This window comes from Onthophagus taurus, chromosome 8 (assembly GCF_036711975.1).
Source record: "Onthophagus taurus isolate NC chromosome 8, IU_Otau_3.0, whole genome shotgun sequence".
In the NCBI taxonomy this organism is placed as follows: domain Eukaryota; kingdom Metazoa; phylum Arthropoda; class Insecta; order Coleoptera; family Scarabaeidae; genus Onthophagus; species Onthophagus taurus.
This window is the reverse complement of record NC_091973.1, coordinates 146,455-169,225: the sequence shown is the minus strand read 5'-3', so window position 1 is coordinate 169,225 and position 22,771 is coordinate 146,455. Positions and strand designations below refer to the sequence as shown.

The window sequence follows — 22,771 nt, the reverse complement described above, 5'->3', positions numbered from 1 at the left end:
TAAATAAAACTAAAACGTTTGACAGAACTTATCACAAACAAATAAATATTTAAGTTGGGAAACACAGCAACAAAAAAACTCAATTTTTATGTTATCTTTTGAATTATGACTTAAAATGATTAATTATTTAATAATTTTATCAATTAATATTTAATATTGTACATTTTTTATTTTATTAAATATACTAATACCGGGTGAAGTACTTAAATTGACACTCATAAACCATCAATTTTAACCCGTGCGACGACGCACGGCTAAACCAGAATGTTTCTAATTCTAACGCTACTCAAGGGTTAAAACATAATTATTTAGTATTTATTAATAGTATTTATTATTAGAATGAATCACAGATAATAAATGTATGCACATATAAATTATGAATGTGATGCTTTCATTATAGATTCAACCCTATTAGCTGTTTCTCGAACAACATCTGAAAATTCAGGAAGTTCAGGTAAATCTATAGTAATATGAGCTGACAATCGTTTATAAACAGAACCGCTATCAGGTTTCTTCCTTCTGGATTCTTCATATTTCAATTGTTGCTTTAAAAATATGGAATGTATTAAATTATCCTGGATAAACTTGAAGCTATTTTCAGCTTTATCCATTGCTTTTATTGCTCTAAAAAATAAATTGAGAATTATTAATAAAAAGAAATTGTAAAAAGTTACCCAATTGCGTATTCCATATCATAACACCTTCCTTGTAACTCATGATATAGTTTGGTAACTTCCATTCGGCGATCCACCATAGGATTTATAGCTTTCCTTACATGCTCTTGTAGCCGATAGAATGCCAAAGAGGGCTCGTTGGCCACAATATGCATATTTTCTGATATGCGTTCAGTGGCTGAGACAAACAGTGAGGTTAGAAAAATACAAGTTTTCCAGAAATGCTTTACCTTTTTTCACTTTCACTTCTAATTTATTATCCCGGCTGTATGCCATTTTCTTTGTAATTTTAATTCAACTTTTCACATCTTTAACTACCTGTCAAATGATTGTAAATAAAAAATGCGCCATCTGTGTGAATTTCAAGAAATTTGATTCAGGAATGGCGGGAAGGTTTGAATGCGAAATAACAATCCAGTTATTTTATTAAAAGTTAATTTATTAAAAAGTACTAAAAAAATAACTAAATATTTATACATCCTGTTTTATTTATATTTTTTACGTTTTTTAATAATACATAATAACTTTACCGCTTATCACGCTTTTGTACTATAACCAACGTTTTATACTATTTATTTAAATAAGAAAGGAGATGAAATAGTTCTTTTATCATTAAACACACCTACATCATCACAGTACACGGCAGTTAAGTAGTCTAAAAAAAACTATTGAGTGATAAATATCAAGAAATATTTTACATGTCAGCCAAAATAAAAAATTTCCTATGTTATCTGAGTAAAGAAGTATCTTGGTAAGTTCTAAAGCTCCAAGTTATTTTTTTATCACATGAGATCAACATTATTTAACCTAATAACACCACGCTGAATTATTTAAACAAAATAATTAAACAATAAAGAAAAAGTCTATTCTTGTTAATAATAAAACCTTACAATACCTAAAATCTTTGAATTACCTCTCTGAATTATAGCAATCGTTATGTAATGAACCCAAAATCGCGTCGAAACTTGCACCAGCTTTTTTCGTTACTTTCAATAGGTTTAATACGTTCTCATCGTCCGTTTCTTCATCCTCTCCCTCGTCTTTATCCACACATCCATTTATTTTTTCTATTTCATAAACCACCACTGTCGTTTCTTCTACCTGTTCTTCTTCATCCTTCTCAGTATTATCCTTTTCATCTTTTGTACCATTCTTCTTTACTTTCTTCATGTAAACCTTTTCAATTCTAAACCCAAGATCTTCTACTCTTTGTATTGTTGATTTTTCCTGGAAAAAATCATTTTATTTCATTATTACTACTTCAAAGTAACACAATTTTTTGAAAAAGTGAAAAAACGTTCCCCATACGAGTTTAGCCGACTTAAGAGACCCATGGCTAAACCGGAATGTTTCTAGGTTTACTTATATTTAATTATTATTTTATAAGGTTAAAATAAATATTTTGGTGGTGAACTTACAAAATAATCTAAGTCGACGACGTGAGTTTGTAAACAATGTAATTCATCAGATACTAATCCAGGAACACGTTTTTTTAAAAACCTTAAGCTAGCGGTGTTGCTATTATCTTCTAAATCTTGGATAGGAAATGTGGTTTTTAATCGTGGATCGTTGGAGTTCTTCAAGACTTTGTGGAAAACTGCCATGTATTCAACGCAATCCTCAAATTGCGGCCAACTTAAACCTAAAGAAAAAAAAATATTTATGTATTTATGGATATTAAAAAAATATTGGTGGATGCGCCGGTGAAAAAAAAAACTTTGTACCTGATACTTTAATAGTTGCTTCTTTTCCATAAATATAATAAAAAGCTCCAGCTGCGATAACACTATAACTATATCTTAAATATCCTGGATCCATTGAAAATAAATCGATTAATTGGGAAGCCATAACAAACTGATAAGCTGAATATTGGGGAAATTGGAAATCATCTATTCCATCGTTATCAAGTAATTTTTTGTTATTATCGAGGTTTTGTAAAATCTGCATATATAAACTTAACCAGGAAGTAGGTGTCATTGGGTTTACGTCCCATGTGAGAGTCTTAAAATATATTTCAATGAAATAAAATTATGTATTAAATAAAATGTTTCTAACTTACGTTTAATAATAAAAGTTCACAAGCTAAAATTTCACTTTCAGTGCAAGCCCCATCGCAAACATAAGAAAATTCAGATAATTTAGGTGGATAAATTTCTTCCAGTTTAGCAGCGATGTAAAGACAAGAAACACCGAGTAGTTGTAATTGGGTTTTTGGTACTGAAGATCGAATAGTTAAATAACGATCGATGTAATCAACTGTTAAGTGATACGTAGTCCTTCTTAAATGATAGACCTCACAAACCTCCATGAGCCAATCAAGCAAAATCGCCCGCATTCGAGGTAAGTAAGCCGAACGGTCGGAAAATATTTTTGGGCTGCGCATTTTCAACGTTGCTTCCTCTTTGTAAATCATATTAAGCCAAACGGCGTTTGAATCAGCAAATTTCAATACGGGAAGAGGGGTTAGTCTTTCTTGACATTTTCCCGTTTGAATATCGTCTTGTTGTTTTGTTCTTTTTGCGTTGACCATGCGTTTTATGGAATGAGGGGTTTTCTCATTTTCAATTACACCGGAATTATCACTCTAAATACAAATTCCAATATCATTTTAAGATCATTTTTGTATACAGTTATTGATTTTTGTTGTCAGTTGGAGATATGACAAAATATTGTAGAAGGAAAGTGTATGATTCAGCATAACATTCGATAACTGGACTTACTCTAGTGAAGGATTGTTTAGGAGGTTTGTTGATTATGTGAGAAATTTTATGACTTACGACATTACATTCAAAACCCGTTAACTGATGTAGGATGCGATATAAAATTTTCAGAAAATGAAATGAATTTGAAATGAATGCGCTACGCGAGATTCATATCTTTTAACTGCTAAGGCTTCACTAAAGTTTATGGTAGATACGCTGTTTGAACAAGAAAATTCAATTGCTTTGGAATTGCTAAATGCATTCGTTACTTTTGTCCGTTTCAAGTTTTATAGTGCAATAAATAAAATTTGCTTGGTTTTTATTTCTCTTTTATAGTTTCAGCAAAAAAATTCAATACCGGTATCAATACTGTTATCCCGGGATTCACACTGATTAAACACTGAAAACCGGTATTCAAAATTTCTTCCGGTATTCTAAGCAGGGTTCGAATAAATCATGATTTTTTAAAATTTTTAGATCAATTATGTTATGTAACATAAAACGGGCGATTATTAGTGTTTTATTGCTAGTTTTCTCGTTTAAGAACACGTTTGTACGTGTTACAAGATAAATTTTTTTTTAATATGGTAGTCGAAACGAAATACGTGTCGCGACGAGGCCCTTAATAAAATCGAACGTTCGGTTTTTTTTTGTTCTTCCCATATAAAAAGTGTTGTGTCGTATTTAAGATCTTTAGTTTGTGTTAACAAACTGTAGAAGTGAAGTGAATAAAATAAAATGAGCGGAAGAAAAAAAGACAAAATTTGGAATTATTACTTAGAAAAAGTGGGAAAACGAAAGACCGGTAGCAGAGCAATTTGCAAAAATTGCGGAAAAAATATACAAGGACTAGTTCAAAGGTTGAAAGAACACCATGAGAAGCGCAAGTTCAGGATCTCTGATGGAGAGGACCTCAGACCAAGAAACTGAGAAATTAATTTAGTTTAGGTAAATAGTATTTAGCATCTTTTTTTGTAATTATCAATTATCACCATAAAACCAGTATTTTGCCACTGTTTAAAAAATTAAAATTTAGCATACTTTTTCTGTGAATGTTGTAAATTAATAACTAATATTTAATATATAACTGATATTGCATTTTCAGTTTTGTTTTTGATTTAAATCAATCGAACCCTGATTCTAAATTTTACTCGGTGTATATTACTAATAATGTGATATATCGTTGTAACTAGATTTTTTCATAGTTTTATACTCCGTTAGAAAATTGGGCATGTTCCATTTCAAAATTTGAATGTATTCACTGTATCTAACACATTTTTAAATATGAAGCAACTCTCGTTCTATAACATTTTGTTAACTCTCCAACAATAATTGACATATCTATTGTGACAGCTAAAATCAAACACACTGCATAAACTTACCGTCTCATCGCTTATAATATCTGTAATAGCTGAGGGACTTTTTGTATCAGACAAAACATTCTCAAGATTAACATCAACTATATTAGATTTTGGTTTATTAAACTGGACGTCCAATCCAACTGATATATCTTTAATACAGTTAATTCCTTCCATGAATTCTTCCAATTTATTTTCGATATGCGTATCAGCCATTCTGAAAACGAAGGTAAGGCTGTTTTAATTGATTATGTGTTTAAGATAAACCCGGAAATAACGGAAAGTTAATGAATAATAGGGGTTAAAATGTGGGTATACGTGTCGAAATTTGCCCGCCAAAAATCACACGTTAAAGTCGATGTAATTCCCGATTTTTAAGGTAAATTCGAATCGAAATAGCCGTCCCCAATAGTTTTCTACGTTATTTCGAAAAAATATTACTTAAAACTTACTTTAAATGGGCTGAAACCACCAAAACCCACGATTGTTCACGACGAAGAGGTTAGAATTTTACCCGCCAACTTACAATCACTAATTTCCTCAATTTCTAAGATTCTTATATTTCTAGAAACATTTTTTAATGTATTACATTTTAAATTTACCGTAAACGATTGTTAAACAAGCAAAACTTAATAATATATACGCGAATTAAAGTATTAACGCAGGGGGTCGCAATGATTCCGCGAAATTTTTTTAGCAAGGCTTAATCAAGAAATGTCTTTCCAAAAATTTCTTAATTCACATTTACGTACCTCGATTCGTAATTTCAAAGTGAGTTTACAAAACTTTTAATAAAAAATACCACCAGAATTAGTTAAAATCTTGAGGACATTTAACACATTACTACTTCAACATTTCCACACTACATCTACGTCGTTAATGCGCTTGCGCTTTATTAAAACCCCGCTTCTTATCTGCTCTCTGATTCGTCGAAATCGTTGATTGTAAACATAACCAGCTGGCAGTTTGCGGGAAATTTAAAATAATATCAATAGTATTATCCATACTATAAAAGCCAAAGATTTGTTCAGTTTTGCTTCAAATTGATGCATCTGGGAGCAAAAGTGTTAGACAGCAATGTATTCAGGGCAAAATTTGCTACAAATTTTATTTTTAAAGTTTTTCTGTATCACGCTCGGAATACCGATTTTTTTCATTAACCGTAAAAATTGCAACTTAAAGTAGGGAGAATAACAGGAAATGAGGTCTCCAACCCAAGACTAATTAGAACCCCTCTACCAACAAGAAGTTATTAGCGTCTTTAAAAAGCTAAGAAATATTGTTCTAGAATTAGGTTTTCATCTCCTTTTGGTAATTCAAGAAACAGAAGGCCATTGGGATATTGAATTCTAGGCATTTTTCTATGAGTTGTCTTAAATTTAGGATTTGTTCTCCCAAAGTATGCCAAGTATTGTTCGTGATATAAGAAATAAACTGGGCCGACCTCCAGGACGTCGGCCGGCCCTAATATCACGAACAACACTTAATGTTCTAACTCTAGATCTAGAAACATTCAAGTTTAGCCGTGCGTCACTCAAGACGGCTAAACTTAAAACTATTTTTATTACCTTACAGTTGGCAAATTATAAGGTAACAAAAGCAACAGCGGGTCATTCTCAAACATTTAAAATAAAAACCATCTTTTAAAAAATAACCTTTATTAAATCATCACAAAATAAATCTAAATCAAAGTTTCTGATTTATAAAACAAAGATTACAAGTAAACAACTTAAAACAGAACTGAAATAATCATAAATAAATCTTCTTTTTCTTTGTTAACTATACTAGAAAAAATGCAAATCAAACTAAAAGTTTCTGTTTTATAAAACAAAGTTTACAAGTAAACTACTTAAAACAGAACTGAAACAAACATAAATAAATCTTCTTTTACTTTGTTAACTATACTAGAAAAAATGCAAATCAAACTAAAAGTTTGATTCATCACAAAATAAAACTATATAAGTTTCCTTTATCTTCATATATAAATAAACATAAATAACAGTGTTCATTAAACTAAACATACAACCGGTATTAAACATAAAAACGAAACTTAATCATCACAAAATAAAACAGGAAGTCTTCTTTAAACTGAAAAATCTCACTAGAGTTGGTTTGCAACTTTGCAAATTTATTAAAAAAATATTTAAGAATTATCACCATTTTTTAAATTTTCGGCGAACGATAACCATTTGGTGATTTGCTTAGATAAAATTTCTTTACGTGGTCCGTTTGGTTCCGTATGTAACAAAGGCATTAATATATCAAGGGCGGATAAAAATTTCGTTAAAGCAATCTCTTTTTTGCCTTCTAAGTAATACATTTCAGCTGCCATTCCGATTTCGACAGCGGTTGTAACTTGAGGTGTCCCTCTAAAAGTCATTTGTAAGGAGTTAAAATGATTATTAGCTCCGATCATCATAGTTGTCTTATTCGCAACAGCATTGCGAAGTTTTTCTTCATATTCTTTATAATCGTTTAATTTTATTAAAAGGAGTTGTTTACGAACTTTATTTGGTTCGAAATTTACGAAACATTCCATGTAGCATATTGCTTTTTGGCATACGTATAATGCCTCTTTGTGTTTCCCCTCCGATTCAAATTCAAAAGACTTCATCATTAACTGACGAACTTTCGAAAAGTTTTCTTCGCACGGACAATAGTTAATATTTAAAAATTCGTGCTCGAAAAACGCCTCAAAATCAATGCGTTCTTGAGGATTATAACATAATAATTTATATAAAAGATTTTCACAAACAGGACTAACATTAACAGATGCTGGAATCTAAAAAGCTTCAATTAAAAAGAATATTTTGTTTATTTGGGTGAACTTACCGGCATTGGTCGTTGTGCGCTCATAAACTCGCACATTTCCTTATTCTTTAAGTTACCAAAAGGTGTCCTACCTACTAAACATTCAAACATAATCACCCCGACTGACCATAAATCGATTTTTGAATCATATTTCATATTTAATAATTTTTCGGGGGCCATGTAACGAACTGACCCTGCAAAACGACTCTTTTCTAAATTGCTCTCACAGAGAATCCTCGATAATCCAAAATCAGCGACTTTCAAGGCTAAGCCAGGGTTACGGGTTAAAAGCAAATTTTGGGGTTTTAAATCCATGTGACAAAGGTTATGTTGCCTCAGGTACTTCATCGCTAAAGCTAAATGTTGCATCAACATTTGTACTAACGTTTCAACTAGTTTGTAGCGTTGTTTTATTAATTTCGACAAATCACCTTCGTTACAATACTCCATTATAATATAAATATATCTGCACGAAAAAGGAAATTAGAAAAAATTCGCGTCAAAGATACCAATTCTTACTTTGAGTCCCCACCAAAATCATAAAACCTAACGATGTTCGGATGATTTAAACTTTTCATTAATTTTATTTCCGCAACAGCTATCTCGATACCAGCCCTTTTATCCCGATGAATACATTTTACTGCGACTTCATCGTTTCCATCCTTTGCCTAAAAAACAAAGTGAGAAACTGTGTTGACTTTTAACAAGAAAATATTCAATACCTTTTGTTCGCCTTTTGGGAATGCTCGATAAACGGTCGAAAAACTGCCGCCTCCAACTTTCGGCCCAAGCTCATAACCATCTACATGGGGTGTTTCCATAATTAACATTGAACAACTATAGAAATAAAAAGTTTAAATCGTTCATTAATTGTGTATGAAGTGCTTACATCTTCCTTAGCTTCAATTAAATTGTATCCACATTTAAGGTTAACCAAGAGACTCGGAACATTAAGTTTTCGCGGTCGACAAAATAGTCGAGTAATGTTTCAAGATATTTTGAGGTTAGGTTTGGAACGTTTCGAAACAACTTTTAAATGTTACTTCTTGCGCCATCTAGACTTACTTAATGAACTTTGAAACTTCTCTTCATTTCTTTTTTATTATTTTTAAATTATAATCTTTTATATCTAAATGTTATTTAACACCTTTATGACTTTACTATTATTAACATTTAATATACAGTGAATTTCGTTAAAAATACTACCACAGATATAACAGTCATTTCTGCCTTTCGTAGGAATTGGAAAATAATTTCAAGTTGTATCAAAGTTAAGATTAACCACAACTATATAATATCATATAAATGTGATTCCACACAAAGAATGGCAAATGTTGGAGCAACGAACAGCGTTATAATATATAACATTAATAATCGTAGCAAGAGAAAATGTATGATTATATCTGGACTTATTTAAAGATCCAAAAACGTAATATTTTTAAAACCTTAAAAATTCGATTTAGTCATCTATTTATATTATCTATAAGTGTGAATATTGTCCTCTGATTACTAGATGTCGCCACAGAAACGATTCGAAAGACTTTGATTATGGTTGTTATTGCGATTGATTATTATGATTAGAATATTAATCAGTCTTATGATGTTTTAAATATATTGTTTATTTTAAAATTAATTTACACCTGGATACAAGTAATAAAAGGTGGTAAACGATTATTTAAAAAATGATTTTAAATAGTGCGTGTAACGGATGTAACAGTAACGTGGTGACAAGGAGCGCTGTAAGTTACTCTTGGATGCAACCGTTAATTTTTCAATGTTGGTAACGAATAACTAAATATTGACAGGAACGAGGCTTAGTGGGACGCATTATTTTCGTTTTTCCTGCTGCTTCCCGATAAATTAAACGTCGTGAAAGTTGATTACGATTAACGGAAACAGGGTGTTTTTGTGAACAACCCTTAATCCCAAAATGGCTGAACCTACCCTACCCTGAAACGGCTATTTGGTTTTGCAATGGCGGTAGTGACTTATAAACAGTAATATTTACCAATCCAAGACAAGTTAAATAATTAAGGTGTTTGGTTTAAATTTATTGTGCGATCGATGATTAATAGTGTGATTTAATGACCGATAGTACGCATGTATTGTTTTACAGATGTCTGCAGTGACACATTCCATATCAGGTTAGTTTTTAAGTCTTATATTTTTCCTATATCAAATTGTACCCAATCATAACAAAAATTAAATTTATTTTTGTAGAAAAACAAGGCAACCTTGTTTATGAAAACATATTCTTTGTATTGGTTTATCAGTTCGCTTGATTCCTTTTGCATTTTTAGGTACTGACCCTACGAAGGGTATTCAGAAACGAAGAGGAGGCAGTATAGGGTGAGTTTTAGATTTATTTCTTATTTTTATTGTTCGATATATTTTTAACCTAAAAAAAAACATTATTATTATTTGTAAAGGTTATAACAAGATTACTTAAGATATATATACTATTATATATATTCTTTTTTTAAGAAGAAGTCTTAATTAAAATTATTGTGATTAAGTTTTCGTTGTAAATCATAGCATGATTATATCTAAAGACTCCCACAGTTGTTTCCTTTGGAGTTCCCTTATTTAGGCTTGAGAGGGGAGTGAAGGGCTGAGGATCATTACGAGCATGCAGCATGGTATCAAGAAAATTTTCTGGGGTTTATTTTTTTGGTTGGAAAATATTATTTAACGTCTCCGTCGTTGGAGAGAGAAGTTGCTTTTCCTCGAGTCGCTGTTTTTCGTTCGGGTGCGATTCAATTATGATAGGGCGCGTTGTCGGCTTGAGTCGAGGTTATCAGCTAATAAATAATAGGTGGCGTTGCCGCCTCTTGGGTTAAATATAATGATGACGGCGCCCGAGCCTTCCTTTTAGCCCTCCACTTTCAGTTTGTTTACAAATACTTGGACAGACAACTTTAATAAATGATTTTTATCAATGTTTATTATTGATTATTTCAAATATCAAAGTTATATATAAGCTATTTCTTGATCAAAAAAATCTGCGTTTTTGTATTTATGAATTATTAATGTTTCTCAGAATGTTTCTAGTAGGGTTTAGCCATGCGATTTTCAAAACTGCTAAACGAGAATGTTTCTCGTTCTAGGTCTAGTGTTTGAACTCGAAACATTGGGGTTTATCCGTACTACATCTCTCAAGACGTCTAAACCAGAATGTTTCACGTTCTAACAGTAGACCTAGAATTAAAACTTGAAATATTCTAATTTAGCCGTGCGTCTTTCAATTCGGCTAAACCAGAATGTTTCTAGTTCTAGGTCTAGGATTAGAACTAGAAATATTTGGGTTTAGCAGTGCGTCTTTCAAGACGGCTAAATCAGAATGTTTTTACTTGTAGGTCTAATTATATATAAACTAATTCGTAATCAAAAAAAAAAATGTGCGTTTTGTACTTATGAATTGTTAATGTTTTCCAACAAGCGTGAGCTAATATAACACAAAATAATACAAAAGGTGATTGTTACAAAGCGTTTCTTTTGGGAGAAACTCGTTGTTTATGGTTCACGTAAATCTCTGGTTATAAATCAACAATTAGCTAAGTAAAAACAACGCATTTTTTCTTTTCTTAAGCATAAAAAGAGGTCTTAATAAGACGACGATGAAGAAGACGTCGCGTCCGCTTTGAAAGTAGTAGCGCGACATCATTTATAAGGCTTTGCGCGTTATCCCAAATAGTTGTACGATATGCCGGAAAATCTTGGGGCTCGTTTTGCCTAAGATCCGAGCGACCGAGCTTATCGCTATGAATACTGATGCTCTCGCGGCAGCGATCTGCGTGTTTACAATCTTTCGGCCATTTAAACCGGCGAGAAGAGAGTTGAACTGATTTTTATTGTTCTGCCAATAATAAAATATTCAATTTTTATAATAAAATTGAGAATTGTTTCAATCGACGCTTGTTTGGGCAAGTGTTTTCAGAGACCTTTTGTGTACGGGTATTGTGTAAAGTCGAAGTGTGGTAAAACAGCATCGAATGGAAATACATTGTACCCATCTTTTGTACAGTTTGTAACGCAGTGTCATATTCAACGTGCGCTCTCTCGGCAGTTACCTGTTGGTCGCGCTACCTACCCCCCACCTCCAAATACAAAAGCTGTTGCTTTGGAACTGTTGTATGGTCCCAAAAGCAAACCATACCGTGCGTACGTCCAGTCCATTCCCGCACGCCGAGCCGTCGAGACGTACTCGTAAATCGTGTGCACGTGGACCAGCATGCGTGTACCGGCGGCAATATATCCAAAAACTAACATAACATTAAACATCCGTTTTTACGAGATTTTAAATACTTTTGAGAGTGCAGTGTGTGCGTCGAGAGAAATTTTTTAATTTCGAAAAAATTCGCTGTGCAAGTTATAATATTGGCGGAAGAATTAATAGAAAGAAGAAACGTTGAATCGGCAGTGTTTTCCACCACGTCGCAGAAGTGGATATGTACGCGTACGCGTCAGGGGGCGGCCCCCCTCACTACGCGTCGCCCCCGACGTACCTTCAGCCGCCGCCGCCACCGCCCCCTCATCATCCCCAGGTGCCCGCGATGGGGATACCCCAAGATCAGGCGTCGCCGTCCGTCCCCCATTTCCCAAAGAGAAAGAGGTGACGTCTCACTCTTTAATTAGTACCGTTCAACACGTGGCCCGCGGTGACGTTTCGTTTTTCCTGGTATTCCAGACCCACCTGTCTGCTCTGAACGTATATAAATCTCTTTCTTCTTTCTACCTACCTACGTCGGCTGTCAAAAAGACAGGTAAACGTCGGGGACGTTGATGTTGAGGTTTTAGAGTATACTCTTTTTGAACGTAACAGTAACAGTACTTTCCTGTCTTTATACGATTGCGGATTGGCGCACACACTCTACTGTTGTTTACTTTCCCCGGATCCGTTCTGCGGCCTTAAACTTTACCGTTCCGCGGTTTGCGCCGTTTTGTTTTATTTCATTTCTTCACTACTCTCTACATTTCTTGCTCGAATTTCGTCCAATATACAGTGCTTCCCAAAGGTATCTGCTAAATTCGTTAAAACATTTAGAAACGGTCTATGGAAAAATCGCTTAGACGGCTCTAAGGATTTAATTTTTTTTTGCAATTTTGACGTCATTGCTAATTTTTTCAAATAGAAATCTCCCATTTTTATTACGGAATATGAAGGAGGATTTTTTTCTGAATTTGGTACAACTAAAATTAATGTTAGCTACATAAGAAAATTTTCGAGAAAAATCGCCTTAAAGTTTCATGATTTTCCATTCATTTGAGAATGATTAATTTTTGATATCTGAAACAGTTGGTTACGCATGGCTACTGCTATTTTGCTATTTCAAATGAATGGAAAATCATGAAACTTTAAGATAATTTTCCATAAACCGATTTTAATTGTTTTAACCAATTTATCCGTTACTTTTGGGAAACCCTGTGTATTGTACAGGGTGTATCAAATGTCTTCAATATAGCAAGTAACTTCGCCATTTGTGATTTAGAGAAAAATGTTTCAAATAAATGTTTCTTTATTAATTGTGGCGCATTTTTTGGCGATATTTGCTTATTTACATTGTTTTTTGTTTCGTTGCTATGGCAGCCAACAGTCTTATTTTAAATGGAATGCATATTATATATTTTTTTGCGTATTTTGATAGAGGATAAAGTAGGTGCTGAAATAACGCCATTGATAGCTTTAAATGTTAAAAAATTGTGTACTTGATTGTAATTTGTTGATTTAATTTTTACAGAAAACGCATTTTTTCTCGATTTTCATCTTATACAACCATATGATTTGATATGTTCATCGCGTAGAGAGATTTATCCTCTATCAAAATATGCAAAATAAAGATATGCATCCCATTTAAAATAGCAATGTTGGTTGTCATAGCAGCGAAACAAAAAACAATGCGAACAAGCAAATATCGCCAAAGAATGCGCCACAATTAGTAAAGAAACTTTTATTTGAAACAGTTTTCTTTAAAATCACAAATGGCAAAGTTATTGGCTATATTCCAGACATTTGATACAACCTGTATATATATATATATATAAATAAATAAATAATATTACCAAAACATTCATGTTATGTTATTTAATTTATTTATTTTGTGTTTGGGTATATGAAACAGGATACTCAGATTTCATTATAAAAGTTTTTCGAAGAATTTGTAAAAAAAGAAAATAATTAATATTAATAACGAATTGGGCGCTCGTTAATAACAAAACACTTGGAAATAATTTTTGCGTGCGTTCCAATAACAAAAAAATTGTATATAATAGAATAGCATGGATTGGCACGTACGTAGATAAAAATGAATAATATGCAGATTAACGACGCGGTTCGGTAGATAGCGTCTGTACATTGTTTTGCGTTAAATCCGATAATAATTTTCAACTCGTCCGTCGGCGAATAAAGAAACGTGGGTTTTGCAGCACGCGATGTTTAAAAACAGGTTCGGTATGGGCCCTTTTAGGAAAATTACCGGGAGCCAATCATAATCGGTCGATAAGCGAAGTTGAATCAAAATATTAAATTAATTATAAACAGAGTTTAAGGCCTGTATCGTATTCGTTCTGTCGACCACACGCGAGTTACACAAATACACGTATTATTTACAAGATTACAATACTGTTCTAAAATATCCGAATGTTCAACTTGTCGATCTTGCAACACGTCGAAAGCCTATCGGCGTTGTTTTATTGGGTTAACTATACATTTAGTTGCGAAATAATAACAAGTCGACTTGTTTATATACTACTACTGCGAACACGCGACAATGTTGAATTTTGATATCGAATCGCCTAGTCAACACTTTAACGAATCGAATCGAATCAAGTATCTAAAGACAAATTTTTATAAAAACTCTATCAAAGACGAAAATTCCCAATGAATAATTCTATTATTAATGTGCGTTCCGATAAATTTCTATCAACAGAAAAAAAATCCTCGCTTTAGGCTATTTCTTAGAACAGGTTTTTTTTTTTCGTTTTCGTTTTCTTGCCATTGTTAGCGTATATATTCTGCTAATTTGATTAAAGTTATTTGTATAATGGATACAATTGTTGGAATTATTATCGGTAGATTATATTCGGTTTCGAAGATGGAATAAGTTTAAAATGTAATAATTGTGGTGGGTAATAACTGGTGCAGTTTTGAGGGCGTTTATAGGGGGAAAAGGGCGCATGCAGGGGGTGATATTTGAGGTAGAATTACTCCGGGATCGGGCGTCATCCCCTCCGTTGTAACACTAAATCTACGTTACGTGCCGCGATGCACTGATAAAGGCCTCATTAGTAAACCGTAAATCGGATAATAGAGGTACCGTTACCCTCCGAGCAAATAACATATTTATTACCGATAATTCACTTTAAGCCGCCGGGTCAGAGGTTAATTAACGAGCGCGACATTTTTGTAATATAGAAAAACCGCAAGCGAACGACCCAACGAACGAATAAACCAGCAAGCCGAGCTCGAGGTGAAAAAAAGAGACTACTTAAAACGCGATATATAGGTTAGGAGATGCGGTACAGATAAGTTTCCAGAACAAAGAGCCCCTTCGACAATGTGGAAGAAGAACCAAAGTAGCGTCTCCGCTCACCCTATTGAAATTCCTTTTTGTTTTTCAGGTCCGATGAAGACGACCCGAGCGGTAGCAAATATTCAAGAATGGAAGACGACAGTATTCAGGATAAAGAACGATTTGCAAGGTATCTATTTATTCTTCTTTCTATCTTTTTCTTTCTAGCCGTAGGCTTTTTGTAGAATATTTTATTTTTTGTATAAATTGCCTTATATTTTACGGCTGATACAAAATTTAATCAACACTAAATTGTCACTATGTTGCAACGCAATAAGATCATTCAAAACGTACCGTAACCATCGCAGACCCCAATCGTAATTTATTACTAACATTTTAAATATCAAAGTTACATGTAATACCGATTTCGTTATTTTGATATACAGGGTGTTTCACTTAAAGCTCCCATGTCAAGTATCTCTGGAATGGGTTGAGATGTAGTAGTTTTGTAAGAAGTTGCTGCTAGAGTTCGTAAATGATTTCAGTTCTTACGTATTGGTATTATTCATTGTATAAAAATAAACGGCAACTACATTACATTACATATATTATACATAAGGTAGGCGGACCAACTTCAACAAATTTCAGTTTTGGCATAAAGAGACAACTTTCTCAATAACATTCTGTACTGCAAGGAGAGTTGTTTCCATAATAATGGAATACTATCTAAGCAAAACAATCGATATTGGTCTCAAGATAATCTTAGACTGTCATTTACGTACTCTAACAACAATTTCTTACATAACTAATATATCTCAACCCATTCCAGAGATACTTGGCAAGTGAAACACCGTGTATATATATTAATATCTCATTATTGACTCCTTATGAGAATTTAAATAAATCCATATATTTAAAAGTTTTTAAAGAATAAGAATAAATAAATTGATAAAGGAGAGTAAAGAAGAATAAGAAGAAGAAAAGTAGAAGAAGAAGTGGTCTAGGTATGTAACCTTTATTAGCGTATTGCGGAGCTCGAGAAGCGAGTAGAGCCGAAGAGGAGAAAGAGGAGGAGGAGGTTTCGAGCGCGCCTCGTATTCTCAGGTCGGATTGCGACACAAGGAAATGAGAGGATGATGCCGGTCGGGGCCGGGGCCGTAGCCGAAGCAGGGGCGGCGGCGCGGGGGGCCCGCGGAAGGCCCGCGGGACCTCAGCAGCAGCGTGGGAACGGTGGCCCGACGGCGGACCGACGCCGCCTCCCCCGCGGCCGGTCACGATCGCCAGACGCTCGCTCGACTCTCTCGCGACCCTCGCCAGCTCGCCTCGGCGGTGAACGTCGTCGCAACGCCACTACTAACTCGAAAGGATAACCAGAAACAACGAAAATCCGTTTCGAACACTTTTTATAAATGACCGTCACCTCCACCAACATCTTGACATTTTTATCTTAGTATATTAGATTAAACTCAAAATCAAAAAATGATCAAAATAACGTTATGGTTTAATAACACTTCATTCGATGAGTACAAGAACGCGTGCGCAATTTAACTTAACAATGTTTCACAGCGCGTTATTCGCTCGTTTAGTGCTCTATAATTGTTCGCGGTTTTGCGGCTAAGCTGACTTTCTTGGAGAATCCTGAAACGCTAATGATTTTTGCCTGTTTTTTGTTTCGAAAAGTATTTCGAAAATTTTCCAATTTAATTTTTTTTTTGGTGATTTCACTATGACTTTTACTCTCTTTTGAAAGTGCCATTACACCTACTTTCTCGTCACTCGTTCAATACTTTACCCGGCATGTTTATGTCGGTACTATTTTTGAAAACTAAAACTTCGTGACGTACATACACTGCTATGTTTGAACCGGAGAACTATAATGGTATTTTAGAACCGTTGTTTTTTATTCTTTTGTGTTTTTTTGTCTTTTTCGTTTCCTTTTGATTTATAACAAGTGGAACATTGTAGACGAAGTTGTAATGACCGATCGTTTTGCTTTCGAATTACTGTAGGGAGAACCATTGCGAAATCGAAAGGAGACGGCGGAACAAGATGACAGCGTACATTACGGAATTATCCGATATGGTGCCCACCTGCAGCGCCTTAGCCCGGAAACCCGATAAACTGACCATTTTGAGGATGGCAGTGGCTCATATGAAAGCTTTAAGGGGTAAGATATCTTCATCAAGATAAAAAATTTTTTTTTGATTAATATAAAATAAATGTTTTTAACAATTACGAATAGTTTTATAAAGTGTTATAACGTCAGTACATCGTTCGAACGGCCATTTTGAATAACTTTCTTTCGTGAGACGTACGATGCATAGTGATTATAATCACGTATCATTCCGTTATGGAATATTAACGAATCAGAATTATTTGTAGCGCTATAATCTTTGATTTAACCTGATGTAGTAATATCATCACTATCTCCATCAAATCCCTTGATATACATATCAAAATTAATTTATCAAATTTTTTTATTTTGCTTATTTTTACTAATTTTTTATATTTAAATATATATATATGTAAGTTTTGGTGATTTCTTTTAATAACAATGCAAAAAAAGTCTTAAAAAAGCTATTAAACTGTTCCAACCGTTTCTGAAAATGTTAATTCGATATTTTAAGAATTTTATGTTACCGGATGAGCGGAACGGGCCGTGAATAAAAATTAGTCGCATTTACATGAAGCATTGTCTTCTTTAACGAGTACAGTTGAACGACGCGTATAAAGAATGTAGTATGATGCACGTCGGGTTGACAAAATGGTCGTTTTCTTTTGCATACTACCACGATACTAGGGAACCATCGTTTACTTTCCTCACGGTCAATTTATTTATTTAGATGAGATTTTTTTAATAAAAAATAAAAAAGTCTATACAGTGTTTGATTTTAGCTGTTACAGCAGATGTTTACATTATTGCTGGAGATATGACAAAATGTTATAGAAGAAAAGTTGCTCCACATTTAATATTCTGTTATTTGCCATATTCTAAAAAACAATTGAGCATCAAATGTGTTAGATACACCGAATATTCAAAACTTTAAATGGAACGTGCCCAATTTGATTACGGATTATAAAACATTATTTGGAATATGCTCCGAATCCCGAGCGTTACTGTTAACAACTAGTGAATTCATCTTATTTTTATATTTTTGTATTTTCATCGATAATTATGCTTCTGAGAGCAAAAGTGAAAGAGAGCAATATTGCTAAGAATAGAATTTGCTACAACTTTTGTTCTAAAAGTTTTTTGTCGTTTACTCCGAATCCCGAGTGTTCTATCTTCAAAAATTAATTAATTTTGATCGTTTCAAATGAGTTATATTAGAATCTTATGCTCTTACCTTTGATTGTTTCGTAGACATCGGATGCTCTAAATATTGTTCGTGATATAAGAAATAATCTCGGCCGATTTCGAAGACGTCGGCCGCCCCAAGTATCATGAACAATATTTAGAGCGGCCGACGTCTTCGAAGTCGGCCGAGATTATTTACTCGAAAAACTTCAAGCAGGGTAGAGTTGGTATCACGCTTCGAATCTTGAGTGATACCATTAACACCTTGTAAAACTACGAATTCAGCAAATTTACAAATTTTCGTATTTTCTCGATATTTATGCGTTTGAGAGCAAAAGTAAAAGAGAGCAATATTGCTAAGAACAAAATTTTCCACAAAACTCTAACAGTTTTTTTTGTAGTATACCCCGAATGCCGAGTGTTTTATCAAGAAAAATTGATTAATTTTGATCGTTTTAAATGAGTTATATTAGAACGTTAGTTTCTTACCTTTGTTTGCTTCGTAGACGTCGGTCATCCTAAATATTGTTTGTGATATGAGAAATAATACGGCCGCCCCAAGTATCATGAACAATATTTTATTCCATAAACTTCAAGCAGGGTAGAGTTGGTTTCACGTGATTCAGCAAATTTTCATATGTTTTTCAATATTAATGCATCTGAGAGAAATTTTGAGAAGTGTACGACTATACCTGCTAAATCAGTTATGATCACTAAAATCAATCACACTGTATATGGATGAGAATGGGAAGCAAGTTTTTGGCGAGATAATATTTTTATTATATTTTCGGGTGATTCGAGCGGAAAACGTAGCCGCGTTTATCCATATTTGGATTAGCAAAATGCACGTTTCCGTGCGAAAACGTAAACACGTATATAGGCGGTGGTCGTGTAACATCGACGAGGGGGTTGTAAACCTACTGCCCCAGTGTTCAAATACGAATTCGTAAACCCTATGCGCCTCGTTGTAGCACAAAACGTAGCCGGTTTTGAAAACGGGGTGTTTTCAAAAATTTCCTATCGATGATTTGAGAAAATACGATTTGTTTCTTTGTAGGGACCGGGAATACAAGTACAGACGGAACATATAAGCCATCATTTTTAACCGACCAAGAATTAAAACATTTGATACTTGAAGCGGCCGACGGTTTCCTGTTTGTAGTAAGTTGTGATACAGGAAGAGTAATCTACGTATCCGATTCGGTGGCTCCGGTGTTAAATTACGCCCAAAGTGATTGGTACGGGTCGTGTATTTACGATAACCTTCATCCGGAAGACGTGGAGAAGGTTCGCGAGCAGTTATCTACGCAGGAACCTCAAAATAGCGGGAGAATACTCGATTTGAAAACGGGAACAGTAAAGAAGGAGGGGCATCAATGTAAGTATTTTTTGCGTTTTTAATTGATTATTTTATTCGTAATTATTTATAGCTTCAATGAGACTTTGTATGGGGTCGCGAAGGGGTTTTATTTGTCGGATGAAGGTAGGAAATTTAACACCGGAAAACATGGCAGTGGGGCACTTGAACAGACTGAAGCAACGAAATAGTTTGGGTCCCGGAAGGGATGGACAAAACTACGCTGTCGTACATTGTACGGGATACATTAAAAATTGGCCACCTACAGGTAAAAGCAATAGCGCAAGTAAGATTCAACACTTTCTATTCTCACTTATTTTTAAATAATTTTATCGGGAAGAAATAACTTCCGATAAAATTAATTTAAACTAAAGAGCGAAGATAAAGTGTACAAAGGGCTAAGTAGAAACGCGTCAGATATGTTCACAGGTGTTCAGTTAGAGCGGCAGCCGGAAGAAGAGATTCACTCGTCCCATTGTTGTCTGGTCGCGATCGGCCGGTTGCAAGTCACCTCAACACCAAACACCAGCGAATTATCCGGATCCAATAATACCGCCGAGTTCATCTCGCGACATTCGATAGACGGCAAATTTAGTTTTGTCGATCAACGTGTAATCGGACTTTTAGGTTACGCGCCCACAGAACTTTTAGGGAAGAGCTGTTTTGAGTTTTTTCATTTAGAAGATCAAACCCATATGAAGGATAGCTTTGAACAAGGTAAAGTAATACATTGAAATTAATCGATTTTTTTATTTTTAATGTTGCTTATTTTTAGTGTTAAAATTAAAAGGACAAGTATTATCAGTTATGTACCGATTCCGAGCCAAAAATCGAGAGTGGGTTTGGTTGCGCACATCAGCGTACGCCTTCTTAAATCCTTATACGGACGATGTTGAGTATATAGTTTGCACAAACAGCACCGCCAAATCGTTGCACGCCGGAAATGAGCCAGCCACGGATGCGCCCGAACAAGTTTCTTACCAACAACAACCCGGTTTAGACTACAGTTTACAACGTCGGGACACACTTTATACGCATATGATACCTCCCACACACATCCAAAGTAATTTCATTCAAACTAATCTTTTATTTTTTAGTCTCTAATAATAAAATTGTTTTCATTGTTTTGCAGCGCCTCAACAAGTACCAAGACCGAGTAGCGGTCAAAACGTGTACACAACGTACGAACCAACGCCATCTCCGATAACGTACGGTTCTCCATCGCAGACGAACGTGACGAGCAGTAGCAGTACGGTTTTGGGTCGTTTGACGAAGGGTAGTACAACGAGCCCCACGCCGGCGGCGGCGCCGTGGAGTCTTCGACAACCACAGCCGACGGCCGAAAGTTACCAGTTCAACCAGCCCAGTCCGAGGTCGCCGGGACCGACCTACACGCAACTAAGTGGAGGAGCGCGCGGCACGACGGCACCGACGCCTTATCAATGGACTTGGCAAACGACAAGTCAAGCGTCGGACGGCGGAGGCCCCGGGTCGAGCGGCTCGGGGCCACCCCAACAAACGCAACCGCACGAACTGTCGGATATGCTACAAATGTTGGACCAGAGTGCGGCGACTTCGTTTGAGGATTTAAATATGTTTAATACCACGTTCGAATAGCTATGTGAGGAAAGTATAGGGATTAAATAATCGGAATGCGAACGCCTTCTCAGATAATTGTATTTATATACGTACAAATTTTTTTGTAAATTAGTTATCATCGACGAAGAAAAAGGGAATGATTGCCATGTAATTTATATACATAATATAAATATATATATATAACAGTATAGGTGTGGTGTGACGTGTGTGAATAATAATTACAAGTGGTATAAAACTGAAATAGTTATCAATATGGAAGTGCGCTCGTATACAGGTGTCCTAAAAAGCATTTGCAGAAATAACTCTCGGACGTACTTTTTTTTTCCCTGTAGTTTTCAGTATGTATTTTTGGAGCCCCTGTACACTCGAACTTACGGAAATACAAAAAAATTAAATTAATGATAACGTGGATTCCATGAAAGACGTAGATTTCGCGGTGTCCAGTTTGTATAGCTTGTTGTAGCGTATTGCTATCAATACTCTGTATACTCGAAAGTTATTTCGTTCATGTTTTCTTACCCATTTTTATTTTTTTTGAGAGTAATATAGCTGCTTTGGCAGTGAATTGTATCTTGTGTTGCGAAATAAGTGACAAAAACAAACCAGTAGTATATTAACAATTTTTCTTTTGGTAATGTTTTAAAAATTTTCCGTTTAACGTTTGTATATGATTGGTTTAATGTTGAATCAAATATATTCTTGTGGATAAATTTCGAAATTGTGTATATCCACAATGTTGTTAGATACATTATAGTATACACATATCTTTGAAGTAAGATTTTTTTCTTGAAAATAAATAATTTTTTAATAGTTTTATAAGGTTTAAATGGTAAATTATGGAGATTAAATGTAATTCTCATTTCTTTCGCAATAAAAATAAGCCTTTTCATGTCTTTAACTATTTTTGTAATTAAAATACATAGTATTTTGTAAGAGATCGGCGTTTCGTTTCTCGATTCATTTTTTTACATGTATATAAGGGTACAGGCACCCCATTTGGGTCGCTACATTTCGAGGCGATCTTCAAATGGTGTACCTATACCCATGTGCATATTTATGTACATATATGTGGCATGAAGCACACGGCATATATATTAAGTTAACAAAAAAAATTATATTTTACTGCAATTTGATGAAAGTCAATAAATAATTAATAGTAATACCCATGAAGACCTACTTTTATTTCTACTAAAAGAAGTCGACGATTATCTTATCATGCCATCTGTTGACAAATTCGGTCGTCATTTCATCCTTCATAAACGGAGCCCACACTGTTTACGAAACGTTTTACGTCGCTGAAATCGAGACTGCAGTGGGGGGCGTAATTTACTACAACATTTTTGTTTTACAATAATAAGCACAGTCTGGACTCTTTAGGACTTTTAAATGTCCATTTTCTCAATCTCCTTTCAAGGCACCCATCATTAATAACCAATTAGAGACCCGTCGCAGTTCTTCCTGCCA

General features: G+C 34.4%; 4 protein-coding genes across 10 annotated transcripts; 1 reads left to right on the top strand and 3 right to left on the bottom strand.

Moving 5' to 3' along the window:
• Positions 1–314: 314 nt before the first annotated feature.
• LOC111414199 (BLOC-1-related complex subunit 8 homolog) lies at positions 315–1,052 on the bottom strand. Its single transcript, XM_023045452.2, has 3 exons — positions 905–1,052; positions 675–852; positions 315–624 (listed from the first exon to the last, which is right to left on the bottom strand). The coding sequence occupies exons 1-3, from the start codon at positions 948–950 to the stop codon at positions 375–377; spliced, it is 474 nt and encodes a 157-aa protein (XP_022901220.1). The 5' UTR covers positions 951–1,052; the 3' UTR covers positions 315–374.
• Positions 1,053–1,092: 40 nt separating this feature from the next.
• On the bottom strand, positions 1,093–5,606 carry LOC111414251 (cyclin E). Of its 2 annotated transcripts, XM_071198546.1 has the most exons (7): positions 5,487–5,588; positions 5,187–5,298; positions 4,759–4,951; positions 2,734–3,258; positions 2,399–2,675; positions 2,093–2,316; positions 1,093–1,901 (listed from the first exon to the last, which is right to left on the bottom strand). In XM_071198546.1, exons 3-7 carry the CDS (start codon positions 4,948–4,950, stop codon positions 1,584–1,586), a joined length of 1,536 nt encoding a protein of 511 aa, XP_071054647.1. In that variant the 5' UTR covers position 4,951; positions 5,187–5,298; positions 5,487–5,588; the 3' UTR covers positions 1,093–1,583. The 2 variants fall into 2 exon arrangements, with proteins under 2 accessions (XP_071054647.1, XP_022901310.2); XM_023045542.2 differs by lacking the exon at positions 5,187–5,298 and having other exon boundaries at positions 5,487–5,606.
• Positions 5,607–6,375: 769 nt separating this feature from the next.
• On the bottom strand, positions 6,376–8,588 carry LOC111414268 (Another Drosophila Unc-51-like kinase). The gene is made up of 5 exons (XM_023045567.2): positions 8,435–8,588; positions 8,268–8,382; positions 8,065–8,213; positions 7,567–8,011; positions 6,376–7,516 (listed from the first exon to the last, which is right to left on the bottom strand). The coding sequence occupies exons 2-5, from the start codon at positions 8,373–8,375 to the stop codon at positions 6,878–6,880; spliced, it is 1,341 nt and encodes a 446-aa protein (XP_022901335.1). The 5' UTR covers positions 8,376–8,382; positions 8,435–8,588; the 3' UTR covers positions 6,376–6,877.
• A 681-nt stretch (positions 8,589–9,269) lies between these two features.
• On the top strand, positions 9,270–22,477 carry LOC111414171 (Aryl hydrocarbon receptor nuclear translocator homolog tgo). 6 transcript variants are annotated; one of them, XM_023045400.2, is made up of 9 exons: positions 9,270–9,689; positions 9,846–9,894; positions 15,163–15,243; positions 17,060–17,220; positions 19,409–19,729; positions 19,782–19,976; positions 20,126–20,425; positions 20,484–20,771; positions 20,841–22,477. In XM_023045400.2, the coding sequence occupies exons 1-9, from the start codon at positions 9,662–9,664 to the stop codon at positions 21,323–21,325; spliced, it is 1,908 nt and encodes a 635-aa protein (XP_022901168.1). In that variant the 5' UTR covers positions 9,270–9,661; the 3' UTR covers positions 21,326–22,477. The 6 variants fall into 6 exon arrangements, with proteins under 6 accessions (XP_022901168.1, XP_022901169.1, XP_071054513.1 ...); XM_023045401.2 differs by having other exon boundaries at positions 9,271–9,689; positions 17,063–17,220; positions 20,138–20,425; XM_071198412.1 differs by having other exon boundaries at positions 9,645–9,689; positions 17,063–17,220.
• The last annotated feature ends 294 nt before the right edge of the window (positions 22,478–22,771 follow it).

What these genes read in the sequence shown, in the direction of transcription:
- LOC111414199 (XM_023045452.2), bottom strand. Translation starts at nt 950, where the DNA reads ATGGCATACAGCCGGGATAATAAATTAGAAGTGAAAGTGAAAAAAG. An exon ending in AGAAGTGAAAGTGAAAAAAG is followed by an intron (nt 853 to 904) that starts GTAAAGCATTTC and finishes TGTTTGTCTCAG; the next exon opens with CCACTGAACGCATATCAGAA. An exon ending in GATATGGAATACGCAATTGG is followed by an intron (nt 625 to 674) that starts GTAACTTTTTAC and finishes TTTATTTTTTAG; the next exon opens with AGCAATAAAAGCAATGGATA.
- LOC111414251 (XM_023045542.2), bottom strand. Translation starts at nt 4,950, where the DNA reads ATGGCTGATACGCATATCGAAAATAAATTGGAAGAATTCATGGAAGGA. An exon ending in GTGAACTTTTATTATTAAAC is followed by an intron (nt 2,676 to 2,733) that starts GTAAGTTAGAAA and finishes ATATATTTTAAG; the next exon opens with ACTCTCACATGGGACGTAAA. An exon ending in TCGTCGACTTAGATTATTTT is followed by an intron (nt 1,902 to 2,092) that starts GTAAGTTCACCA and finishes GATTTTTTCCAG; the next exon opens with GAAAAATCAACAATACAAAG.
- LOC111414268 (XM_023045567.2), bottom strand. Translation starts at nt 8,375, where the DNA reads ATGTTAATTATGGAAACACCCCATGTAGATGGTTATGAGCTTGGGCCG. An exon ending in TCCCAAAAGGCGAACAAAAG is followed by an intron (nt 8,214 to 8,267) that starts GTATTGAATATT and finishes TTTGTTTTTTAG; the next exon opens with GCAAAGGATGGAAACGATGA. An exon ending in GATTTTGGTGGGGACTCAAA is followed by an intron (nt 8,012 to 8,064) that starts GTAAGAATTGGT and finishes TTTTTCGTGCAG; the next exon opens with ATATATTTATATTATAATGG.
- LOC111414171 (XM_023045397.2), top strand. Translation starts at nt 11,994, where the DNA reads ATGTACGCGTACGCGTCAGGGGGCGGCCCCCCTCACTACGCGTCGCCC. An exon ending in AAAGAAGGAGGGGCATCAAT is followed by an intron (nt 19,730 to 19,781) that starts GTAAGTATTTTT and finishes AATTATTTATAG; the next exon opens with CTTCAATGAGACTTTGTATG. An exon ending in GAAGGATAGCTTTGAACAAG is followed by an intron (nt 20,426 to 20,483) that starts GTAAAGTAATAC and finishes GCTTATTTTTAG; the next exon opens with TGTTAAAATTAAAAGGACAA.